Below are 11860 nucleotides of genomic sequence, written 5' to 3'. Positions count from 1 at the left end.
GCAGCTCCTCCAAGAAGCCATCATCCTCAGCAGGAAGGGCTTCGTCCCCGTGCTCCAGCCCGTAGGGGTACAGGAGAGAGGCTGAGGACACCAAGACCAGTGAGGCTCCCCCGGGCCCACCAGGGCGGGGCCATGTCCCTCCAGCACCGTGCACCACCACCCCCGGATTGGGCCATGTCCCTTCAGTCTCCAAGGTCAGGGTCAGGTCCCCACCGGTCTCTAGGCAGGGCCATGTCCTCTCAGACCCCTAGGACCCTCCCTATCTGCCCCCCAGTCCTGTCCCCTCACCAAGTTGGGAAGCACATCCAGCTTCACCTCTGAGCTCCTCGCTCCAGGTCACTTGGCTCTGCAGGACTAAGGGGACGGGGTGTCTGCTAAGGGCCGGGGTCCACCCAGCACAGCTGACCCTTTTCCAATCCCACTGACACACCAGCAGCAGTCAGAGAAGCCCCAAGGTAGCCCCACGGATTGGCTGGCCGCTCTGGCTTATGCCTGGAGCGGAGGTGGGGGCCAGGTAGGGACCTGTAACTCAGCTCCACCAACCCATTGTTCACGGATCCAGGGGGCCTGGGAAGCACCCAGGGATGCTGGGTCTCATCCTGTCTGGCTGAGGCTGGGCCAGGCCTGCAGGTGGGGGTGGGGCAAGGAGGGAGAGAGGAGGTGGCCCCAGGGCTTTCCCAGGGGGCAGGGTTGTGTCACAGGCATCCAGGCCCTGGAGGAGCTCCCCACCCCATCAGCAGGCCAGAGCCCGGGTCAAGCAAGCCGCAGGTGAGCACTCTGGAGCTCTGCTGAGGCTGGAGGGCTGGAGACGGTGCTGAGCGCTGCTCCTTCTGGGGCCCTGCCAGTTCTCTCCCCAGCAGGTTAAAGATGAACTCACAGCCTCCCCAATCCTAAGGGAGCATGTACAGGGGGCGTGGCTGAGATGTGCACCTGGGGAGATGGAGGGGCCCAGGGGGACATCTGCAGAGAATGATGGGAGAGTCTGTGGTAGAAACTCATAGTTGGGCATTTGGGAACATGACTGGGGGATGGACCGTCAGAAGGAGAGATCCACCTGGAAAGATGAATAAAGGGCAGGCGACGGGGAGCTCAGACTGTACACGTGTGGAGATCGCTGGGGGCTGCCCTAACAGAGGAGGTTCAGAATTAGAAAGTGGGGACTCCATCTTCAAAGTGGGGATCCCCAAGCCACTGCTCTGGCTCCCCAAACCCCAGCTAGTCCTTCACATGGTCAAACCCGGTGGGACAGAGGCCCTGATTTGCAGGCTCCCTCCCACCCAGCATGAATGAGTGGCCCCGTCACCTTCTCCCCACTCTGAGCAATCTTTGGTTAAGGCCTCCCACCTTCATCCCCAGAAGACCCCCAGCATCTGGAAACAACAGGTTTCCCTGGGGGCCCAGGGAAATCCTGGGGGGCAGTGTCCAAGCCCAGTCACCCGAGAGGGTGGTCACTCGAGGGGGAGTGGGAGGCTCAGTACCATCTCCTGAGATGTCCTGGTCATGGTCCCAGTCTTAGCTTTCCCCCCTCACATGCGCCACCTCGAGCAGATTCACAGCCCTCCTGGCTTGTTGCTATTTTATACCACAAAGTTTGGGACGGTTTGCTATGCAGCAGTAGAACTGGGACAGCTGCTCACAAAATGACTGCAGGATTTAAATAGTATTACTTTTTCTGCAGAAACTAAGATCCATTCTCCACTTACAGCACTATTTGAACATCAGAATAATTATTTCTGAATACAGATTTCGTGGCCATCACAATCATTGTTAATTATGGTGGTAATTTACCTGCAGAATAACCATGGTGGAAAAATAACTGTACATTTCTCCTTCAACTTGACGGGGAGAATGCCAACTTATAAACCACATATGGAGCTTTCCATTCCAAGTTACATCCAGCAGGCTTTCTATATTTGAAAGTGAATATTCAGATATAAACACTCACCATGAATGCAAAGCCTCGCTTGTATTCCTGGGGCGGTTACATAAATTAGATCAGATGGGCCGAATACTTCTGGGTCCGAGATACACAGCAATGACATGGAAGAAAGAGATTTGATATTTGATCTTTCTGAAGATCAAGATCTTAGCAAGCTTCAAAGCAATCCTGTGATTGTTATTATTATTTTTCTAATATCTGCGTGGCTCCTTGGGGTGGGTGACAACGTTAGTGGCAGCAGGAGAAACAGGCTCACTGACCCCTGGCCAACAAAGGAGACTGACTGGTGAGTGGCTGTTGAGTGGATCGCAATCTCCCAACCCCCTCCCCCCTCCAAGAGCAATGATGCTTGCAGAACCCAGAGTGGTCCCCTGGTTGACATCTTCCCAGTGGACGACCCATTGGTTTTTAACTTCCACCATGTCTCCTAGAATCAGGCTGCAGCTCCTCAGGTGTCCCAGGGCAGGGCCATGCCCTCTTCAGTCCCACCCGGAGCAGGGTCATGTCTGCTCACACTGGCCCCCTCCCTGCCAGGGTGAGCTGTGTCCCCTCAGAACCCCCAGGACATGGTCATATCTGCTCAGAATCCCCAAGGTGGACCATGTTCTTTCAGAGTCCCCAAACATCGTAAAACACACATACAGTACATTTTTCAGCTAACAACAACAAAGGAAAATGTACAGCCCCATCCCCGTGACTCAATGCGTTTCTAACAAAGCAATGTGTGGGTCAAGTCTCGAATTGTATCTCCGATACGATGGGTAGAACGGTGCAGCAGCCTGCAGACGTTTGGAAAAGCACATGGAGATGTGGGGCTGGGGCGTTCCTGATGGACAAAGTAATGGTGGGGATCACCAAATCCTAAGAGTTTGGTCCAGGGAGGGATGCTTGGAGCGTTTTCTAAATGGATAGTCTGTATGTTATTCAAAGGGGCTTTCCTGTGTCTATTTATGTTTTAGGAAATTGCTTGGGGGCTTGTAGCTGATAAGCAACACATTTAATTTTTATCATTGAAAGTCATGGGAGGAACCCCCTGGCAGCCCAGTGGTCAAGACTCTGCGCTTCCAATGCAGGGGGCGTGGGGTCAATCCCTGGTTGGGGAACTAAGGTCCCACGTGCCCCACGGCGCAGCCAAAAAAAAAAAGAAAGGAAAGATAAAAGAAAGTCATGGGAAACAGGCACCTGGTGGGTGTTTTCCTGCAGAGCATCTGGTGTCCAGCAACACCTGGACAAGACTACCAAAGAAACTCCTTAACTTCCCGTAGTTTAGGGGGCAGTAGTGCCCCCTGGTGGCCATTGGTGTCCCAGCAAGGTCTGCAGACGTTCTAGGGAACAGAGTGGGTCCCAGGGGAAACTGAGAACAACCTCCAGCCCAGATGACAAGATAAGGGTCTCAGGTTGTGCTCACAGGGCCTGGTGCTTCTGCCTCCTCCCTACAGGGCCTTGATTCCCATGTTGATCCACAGTGGATGTCTTTTTTTCACTGGGCATCTACAACCATTTTTTCTGGAAAGAGCAACCCACTTTCCTTTGGAGAACCCCTCACACTCAAGTCATGTATTTCCTGAGGGTCAAACCTCCTCCCCACCCCATGCACAGGTGCACAGTGGTTTGATAAGGGGTGAGCATGTGACCCAAATCCGTCCAGGGAGAGCCAGGCCTGGGACTTTTTTGCTGTAGCTGATGGGAAAGAAGGATTCTTTTTCCACTGTGGCTGTTAAGTCATCCATGGCATATAAGAGTTTCGGTGGGTTGGGGGGACATCTCTGTCTCTGACTGTAGGGGAGCCTGCTTGGAAATGAAGCTGACACAGAAAAGCAGATGTGAGAGAGGAAGTGAGAGACAATCCTGATGAAAAATATTCAGCAGCTGGATCCAGCAGTACCTGAAGCCAGACGCTGCAGAGCATTTCCAGTTAGGTGAGCCAATTAAGGTATTTTCTCTTAAGCCAGCGGGAACTGGAGCGTCACACTCCCTGTCTGATGTTTGCCTGGCCCAACTGCTCTCTTCCAACCCCCCAAAATGTCCTCATTTGCTGCTTACATTTGCAAACTCAGAGACCACATTAATCAAAACCATCTTTATTATTTAAAGAGCATCCTGTCATCAGGGGCACTAGATGGGACTCCCCAGACGGCAGAACAATATTTACATGGGGGTCAGAAGGGTGAGGCTCGGGTGGTCCCAGGGCTGAGTGGGCCCGCCACTGTGGAGGACCTTGGAGGGAGGGTATCCTTGGACCTGTGGGCTGGGCCCAAGAAGAAAAATGTTCCATCCCAGGGTGAACCCCATCATGTGGGGCTGGAGCCACCTAGATCAGCTTGGGCCCTGCAGGCGTGCACAGCGAGGAGAAGCCACAGGTCAGAGCTGGGTCACCATGCCGCTGGCTTCGGAGTGAGTCTGGGGAAAGACAACTAGGGGCTTCCAAGGTCTGAGAGGCTTCCCCCAAAGTCCCACAGCTGAACTCCCCTCCCCAGGAGCCCTTTGAAGGCTATCCGTTCCCTAGGGCACCCTCTTCTAAGCCTGAGCGCTGGTTTCTGGAAAACCCTGGCTCCCTTTCCCCCTCGGAGTCCCAAACCCTCCCACCCTCTGGCTCCCATCTGGGCCCAAATTTCACCTTTATGGCCTGGAAGATCCACTCCCGGAAGTCACTGACTTTGGTGTAGACGCCTGGCTTCTGGGCCAGGGCACAGCCGGTGCCCCAGCTCACAATGCCACACAGCCGCCAACGTGGCGTCCGAGAGATGCTGTCCTCACACACGAAGGGGCCACCGCTGTCGCCCTGGTAGGGGATGGAAGGCCTGGCTGGAAGCCAAGATGGCTAGCCGAGAGGCCCTCCTCGGATGATTGTGGGCTGTGGTCACAGAGCCCTCTGGCCCTGAGGTAGCGAGCCTGACCACCCACTGCCATGTGTCTCCACCCCCGGAGAGGAGGGGGCCCGGGCTGCCCCTCACCGTCCCTCACCTGGCAGGCATCAATGCCACCCTCAGGATAGCCGGCACAGAACATCTTGGGTTTGATCTGGTTCCCGTAAAAGTCGGGGCCGTTGCAGACATCACTGCTGATTATGGGGACTCGGGCCTCCTGGAGTACCCCCGCCTGTTGGCCTGGGGGTGTGCAAGCAGGGCTGGACGAAGCTGGGGGGCATGCACACCCCCCTTCCTTCCTGGTGCCCACCCAGGCTCCTTAGTGTCCCTACACCCCTGGGCCACGAGGCCTTCAAGCAGGCCAACGGCCCTTCCCCAGCCCGGATCGGAGTCTCCCTTAACAGTGACTTCACGGGCAGAGGACGGAACTCACCGTAGTACTGTGTGTTGCCCCAGCCAGTCACGGTGCAGATCTTGCCGTCCACTAGGGCCTGCCCGGCAGCCGGGAGGCACACGGGCTGGATGTACTCTGTGAGACAGACCACGCTGGTCCCACCCCTGCCGGCCTGCCCCGCCTGGTACAGACCTCAGCCCAGCTGCCCCTGGTGCCCCCGGCCCACCCTTCCCTCTGTCCTTTTACAACGACAACAGCAGAAGTTGCCTTCTACTGAGAGCTCACTAGGTACTAGGCACCTTCCTGGGTGAGTTCCTTTAATATCCCATCAGCCCAGGGAGGTAGGAGCTATTAGTACCCCATTTAAAGAGGGGAAAATAAGGCCATGTCATTTGTCCAAAGCCTCAGAATGAGTCCATGAGTCGATGGCAGAGCCAGAATTTGAACCCAGCTTGGCCCAATTTCCAAGCCTGTATTCTTAACCATGGCCCATGGGGCTGCCCCTGCCTAGAGGGTGCCTCTGTGAGAAATTTTACAAGGTACTATCTTGAGATGCTGGACTTCCACCTGTCGAAAAAATCATCATAATAAACACACCAGTCCACCCTGTCCACAGTAAGAATGGCATCCCTGACACATGACTTCCTTGTGCAGTGCACAACCCACACCAGTGGTCCTGGCAGCCCTACCTGCTGCCTGCTGGTGACTTCACCTCCCTGAGCTCAGAGCTCTCAGGTGCTAAGTGGAAAGAATAATCATTTCCCCCCAGAGGTGTATAGTGAGACATCGGTGACGCGCTGAATAGCACGCCTGGCTAATAGGAAATGCTCACGTAACTAGCAATAGTAAAAAACAGCAACAGTGGCAATGATTGTTAATATTAACTGAGTGCTGGCATTGCTGTAGGCTCTTGACTCAGATTAACCCTTTTCATCATTTCAATAACCCTCAGAAGTCATTTAACAGATGAGGGAAACTGAGGCATGGAGAGGTGAAGCCACGCGCTCAAGATCGCAGAGCTGGCAAGTACCTGACCCCAAAGCCCGTGCCGTTACCCCTCAGCCACGTGTCTCAAACCCAGGCCCCTCCCACCCCATCCACCTGTGCCCCATGGATACCTCCCCACTTCAATCTTTTTAACCCTCTCACTCCATTCACTAAAGAGAAGGGTTTATTTTGTTTTAAAGAGAAACATGCACGCCACTGTAAAGCAATTATACCCCAGTAAAGATGTAAAAAATTTTTAAAAAGAGAAACATGTATTATTCAATACTCTGTAATGACCTATATGGGAATAGAATCTAAAAAAGAGCGGCTATATGTGTAGGTATAACTGACTCACTTTGCTGCACAAGAAACTAACACAACATTGTAAAGCAACTATACTCCAATAAAAAAATTAATTTAGAAACAAGAAAAGAAAAACATGTATCGCTCCCTTAAATGGAAAACCAGCATCATGGACCATTCAGAAGAAAAATAACCGTAAAGATAAGAAAAATGCAAACCAAATAGTACTGACTTCCCTGGCAACACAGCCAGGGGCTCACAGGCACTGATTCCAGCGCCAGGCAGCCTGTCTAGCACGTTTGGTTTATCCATGTGTCAGATGGTAGACCTCTGGGTTGTTTCCATCTTTTGGAATAATGCTGGTCTGAACACTCGTGCACCAGTTTTGGTGTAGCTATGTGTTTTCATTTCTTTTGGGTACGTATCTAGGAGTGGAATTGCCGGGCCAAATCGTAACTCTGTGTTGAACTGCTTGAGGAATCGCCACATGGCTTTCCAAAGTGGCTGTACCAATTGTCCCCATCTAATGAATGCCCAGTGCGTGCCCCTCAAGATCATTTCCCTCATCACCATGGATTCCTATGCCCTAGCCCCCTCCTCTGTCCTCCTGGCCCCTGGTGTCCCCAGGCCAAGGAACAGCCCCAGACTTACCTGTGAGGGGCAGGGAGCTGGACAGGTGGACCAGGGCAATGTCATTGCTGTTCTCCTCGCTGTTGGGGTCTCGAAAGGGGAGATAGCCCCCGTGGTAGATTACTGCCTGCACCCCCAGCTGCACGCCATGGGGTGAGGTCTGGGCCACGGCACCGGCAAACACTCGCCATCGGGACAGGACCCGGTTCCGCCTACCAGGGATAGGAGGGGAGGGTGGCAGCCTGCTTGGGCACAGCCTCCCCAACCCTGCCGCTCCCCAGCCTCCCCCCCTCAGCGCCATGGGAGACACTCACTCAGGGAAGCAGTGGGCGGCTGTCAGCACCCAGTCTCTGGAGAGCAGGGATCCCCCACAGAGGTGTGCTCCATCGTAGCGAAGACTGACTTGCCATGGCCACCTGCCCAAGCTGGTGTCTTGGCCACCCACGATGCGATCGACGGGCAGCTTCCTATGGCCACAGTCTGTGGGAGAGAGGGCAGTCAGGGGCAGTGGGAGGCCTGGAACCCCTGCCTTAGGGGGTCTGAGAGGTCATACGCCACTCTGCGAAGAGTGAGTGGACACGATCCTAACCTGAGGGGTCTGAGGGACATGGCTCCACCCTGGGGGAGGGTGTCTGAGGAGACACAGCCGCATCCTTGGGGACCCAGGGGGACATGGCTCCACCCGGGGGGGAGGGAGATATGAGGAGACACAGACCCCTCCTTGGGGACCTAGAGGGACATGGCTCTACCAGGAGGGGAGGGAGATCTGAGAAGACACAGCCCCATCCTTGCAGGATCTAAGAGGATAAGGCCTGCCTGGGGGTATCTAATGGGACGTGGCCCTGCCCTCAGTGGGGGGGTCTCAGAAGAAGACTCTGAGTTTCAGGGTCTCACCTTGGCAGATGGTAGCTAGGAAACGACCCCTGGGACAGTCGCTGTGGGAGAGACAGGGATGGGGACACAAGGGGAGACAAAAAGAGAGGCCAATTAAGAGGCAAGAAAGGCACATTGGGGGAGCAGGGGTGTGCGTGCCGGGGGCGGTGCGCGCCCTGCCTGCCCGCCGCCCTCCTCACCACACGGAAAGGACCTCGAGCAGCCTCCGGGCATGCGGCAGCCTCCCCTCGTCCACGCAGAAGAAGCCCGACGTGCCGTTGGCGCCCGCCGTCCGCACGTCCAGCTCCGAGTGGGCCAGCGCCCTGGGCGGGGCAGGGGTCAGGCCTGCGGCCCCGCCCCCCCGCCCCCCACCCCCAGGGGCACCCCGGTACCTGAGGAAGCCCATCTCCTCGCAGCTGAGCCCCGCCACCCTGGCGTTGGAGCGCGAGGAGCACAGCAGACGCCACGTGCCCTCCGTCTGGTCAAACACCGTGAGCCGGGCGTCGGCCGGGCCGACCTGCACTGCAGGGCGACAGGACCGCCGCCTGGGTCGCCTTCCTGCCCGAGCCCTCCCGGCCTCTTCTCCGACCCCATGGATCTAGTCCTGAGTCCTGGCAGGCCCGACGGCAGCACCCCGGGCCCCCCACATTTGTGACTGCGTCTGGAAGGGCCCATGACTCAAGTTGAACCAAAGATCGGGGTCTCTGGGACTCTGGCTGCCCCGCCAGGGGGAACCAGGGGGCTTTCTCCTACCACTGGGGTTCCTAAGCTGGTTGCCCATGAGCTGGAAATCTGGAAGTCTGCCAGGAGATTTGGGATGAGGGAAACTGTTTTAACCAAGCTCCCAGGAGAATGGCATGTGAGGCTGGGTCTGCCTGGGCCCATCTTTGCCCCAAGGAGGGGAAAAATGAGCCAATGTGGAGGAAAGTCAACAGATTTCTGATAACATTTTTAAAGCCCCTGATGGAGTCAGGCTTGAAGAACCCCCAGAACTGTTGCTTAAGTGAGTCAATAATTTCCCTTTTTGTTTAGCCAGTTTCTTAGATTTTCCTTTTGTCTTTTACAGCCTGAAGACCCTTGACTAATACATCACAGTGCCAAAATATTTAAATAGATTTCCTATAATCTTAAAAAAAAAGAGAATAGCTATCTTTTTCTGCAGGACTTGTCAGAGCCTTGAATACACACTAAATTGCATGATAATTCTCCAAGCAGAGGATGCAGTATTCATTCATTCATTCAACAAGTGTTAACTAGACACATACTCCATGCCCAGTCCTGTGTGGGGTGATGCCGGGGGACATAAAGATGACCAAGACAGCCCTGGGCTGTGCCCTCACCAACCAAAGTCCACCAATGGGGGAGACAGACAGCAGTAAAAAAAAATCACCCAACCAAACACAGCATCACAAACTTTGAGAAGAGGTAGGGCAGAGATACACAGGAAGACTGGAGAGAGCTTATGGGGGATTCCTCCTGCCTGGGGCTTTACTGTGTTGAGAAGTGATGCTCCCCTCAGCCCCTCATAGGCTGCTCCTCACATGGTCAGAGGACCCTCGTGCACACCTAAGCCAGGTCACAGCCCTTAGCCGTATTTATTTACATTTAACAAACACTCAGTATGTGCCAGGCTCTATTCTGGGCAATGAACAGATCAGACAAAACCCCCAGCTCTGAGGAGCTCAAAGGCCAATAGGTGAGATGCATAACAAACAGGACAGAGAGGTTAAATAGATGGTGTGTCACAAAAGAAGGCGCCAGGGAGATAAATCAAGCTTGACAGAGGCAGGGGAGTGCTGGCATTGAGGGGAGGGGAGGTTGCACTTTCCAACAGGTGGGCAGGGAAAGCTGCACAAAGATCTGAAGGAGGTAAGAAGACAGGTGAGGGAACAGAGAACCAGGCCAAAGGAACTGCCAAGTGCAAAGATCCCAAGGTGGTGGGGTGGGGGGCGGGGAGACACGGGGGATGTTTAAGGAACAGCAAGGAGGCTGGAGCAGAGTGAGCTAGGGGAGGGGAGATGTGAGACAAGACTGGATTGACACTAGGACTTTGGCTTTTACCAGGAGTGAGATGCGGCCAGAGGAGGGCTCTGAGCCAGGAGGGCCCTGACCTGACACCAGTTCACAGGCTCCCTCTGGCAGTGTGTGGGGAGCAGACTGTAGGGGCGGGATGGGAGCAGGGAGACCAGGAAGGAGGCTGTGTGATGGTCCAGGAGGGAGAGGATGGAGGCTGGGCCAGGGTCGGGGCAGCAGGGGGGGAACAGAGTTTAGATTTAGGGTAGATTCTGTGGGTGGAGCCCACAGGGTCTGCTGAGATTGGAGGTCGGTGTGAGAGAAAGGGGGTCTGAGGGCAATTCCAGGGTGTTTGGCCTGAGCCACCAGAAGGATGGAGCTGCCACTGACCGAGATGGGGAAGGTGGGAAGGAGTAAGCCTGGGGAAAGATCGGCTGTGAACCCCTTTTCTCCTGAGCTTCCTGCATGGCTGGTGTTCTGAGAGCACATTCTGGGAACGTGAATCTGGTGCAAACTCAATTTTGCATCCTCGTAGGAGGAACTTGGTGAGGCCACACCCAAGCTGAGCAGTCTTCCCACAGCCCCACAGATCTGGACGAGGGGAGGCAGGACTTCCAGGGAAAACCCTATCCTGCTGAGGACAGAGAAAGGCAAACAGAGGATGTGCATTCAGGCCTGAGGGACTCCAAACCCCAAGCTTTTAACGTTGCCCTAGACAGCCTCTCAAGTGGCTTCCGTCCTGAGGGTTAAACAATAATGGCACAGTAATAATAACACTTGGCTATGTTTCCTGGGGATGTCAGTGGGCTGACCCCATGCTATGTGTCATATCTGGGGGGTTCTTTGAATCCCACCACCATCCTGGAAGGTAGAGACCATTTCTATGCCCATCTTGCAGATGGGGAAACTGAACCTTGGAGAGGCTATACTTGCCCAGGGGAATATAGCTAAGAACCTGCAAAGCCAGGATTTGAACCCAGGCCTGCCTACCTGCATACTCCCTGCTCCTTCTGTGGCTCTCACCTGGACCCTTACCTGTCCCCACCCTAAATATACTCACCCACAGCCTGGACTAGGAGCTTCCTGGCTGGCTCGCCTTAGTCACGGCCTCCAGGTGGGGGCCCAGGGATGCCTGGTACCTCTGCTGGGTGGTGCCCGCCACCCGCTGAGTCCCCAGACCAAGACTTGGGGTCTGAAACACCAACTGTGGGTGGGAGTGAATTCTTATTTTTAAATGACTTCTCAGTGCTCTAGGAATGTGATTTCCAGAAAGTGTGAGGTTTTAGAAAAAAATTATCACTTTATGGATGGATTTGGAGGGAGGGAGGGGGAGGGAGGGAGGAGGGAATGTCAAATACCCCCTCCAAGTATTTTTAAAACTATATTCTGTGCCACTGTTTCTCACTTCTAAACTCTTTATTCTTGTTTGTATTATTTTAAGCAATGCAAAAAATATGTTCTGGGTCACCTGGCTTGCTCAACAAATTGTCTGATATATTTAGAGGTGTGAAAATCCCAGAAAAGTGAGGTGGGGATATCATTTCTGGGTTGTTTTTGTTTGTTCATTTTGTAATTACCCAGCATTTTTGAAAAACCCGAGTATAATGGAAGGGTACGGTGCTGGCGTTGGCCAGAGCCAAGTCTGAATCGTGGCCTAATTACTTTCCAGCTGGAGGCCCAGGACAAGTTGGTTCATGTCGGTGATCTGTCCTCATGCTTATTCATTAAGCAAAGGTTTCCTGAGCACCTACTATGTGCTGGACACTGTCTGGGGCAGTAAACAAAATGCCCCTGCCCTCCTGAAATTCACCAGGAGTAACTCATGAACTTCAAGTGTGAGGAGGGTGTGACCAG

At 54.3% G+C, this 11860-nt stretch overlaps 1 protein-coding gene across 2 annotated transcripts in view; it reads right to left on the bottom strand.

Annotated features, from left to right (window-relative positions):
• Positions 1-4004: 4004 nt before the first annotated feature.
• HPN (hepsin) overlaps positions 4005-11860 on the bottom strand; it is a 16705-nt gene continuing 8849 nt past the window's right edge. The window contains exons 5-13 of one of the 2 annotated variants that reach the window (XM_024733919.1): positions 8386-8515; positions 8194-8316; positions 8015-8055; positions 7435-7600; positions 7142-7332; positions 5240-5335; positions 4904-5046; positions 4557-4721; positions 4005-4339 (exon numbers count right to left, since the gene is read on the bottom strand). In XM_024733919.1, the coding sequence (XP_024589687.1) occupies positions 4301-4339; positions 4557-4721; positions 4904-5046; positions 5240-5335; positions 7142-7332; positions 7435-7600; positions 8015-8055; positions 8194-8316; positions 8386-8515 (1094 nt within the window). In that variant the 3' untranslated portion in view covers positions 4005-4300. The remainder of the gene's footprint in view (positions 4340-4556; positions 4722-4903; positions 5047-5239; positions 5336-7141; positions 7333-7434; positions 7601-8014; positions 8056-8193; positions 8317-8385; positions 8516-11860) is intronic. The other variant, XM_024733920.1, reaches the window with a different exon arrangement.

Source organism: Neophocaena asiaeorientalis, unplaced genomic scaffold, assembly GCF_003031525.2.
Source record: "Neophocaena asiaeorientalis asiaeorientalis breed wild unplaced genomic scaffold, Neophocaena_asiaeorientalis_V1.1 scaffold280, whole genome shotgun sequence".
Lineage (NCBI taxonomy): Eukaryota > Metazoa > Chordata > Mammalia > Artiodactyla > Phocoenidae > Neophocaena > Neophocaena asiaeorientalis.
The sequence above is the reverse complement of the archived record's forward strand: the minus strand, read 5'-3'. Positions and strand labels throughout refer to the sequence as shown.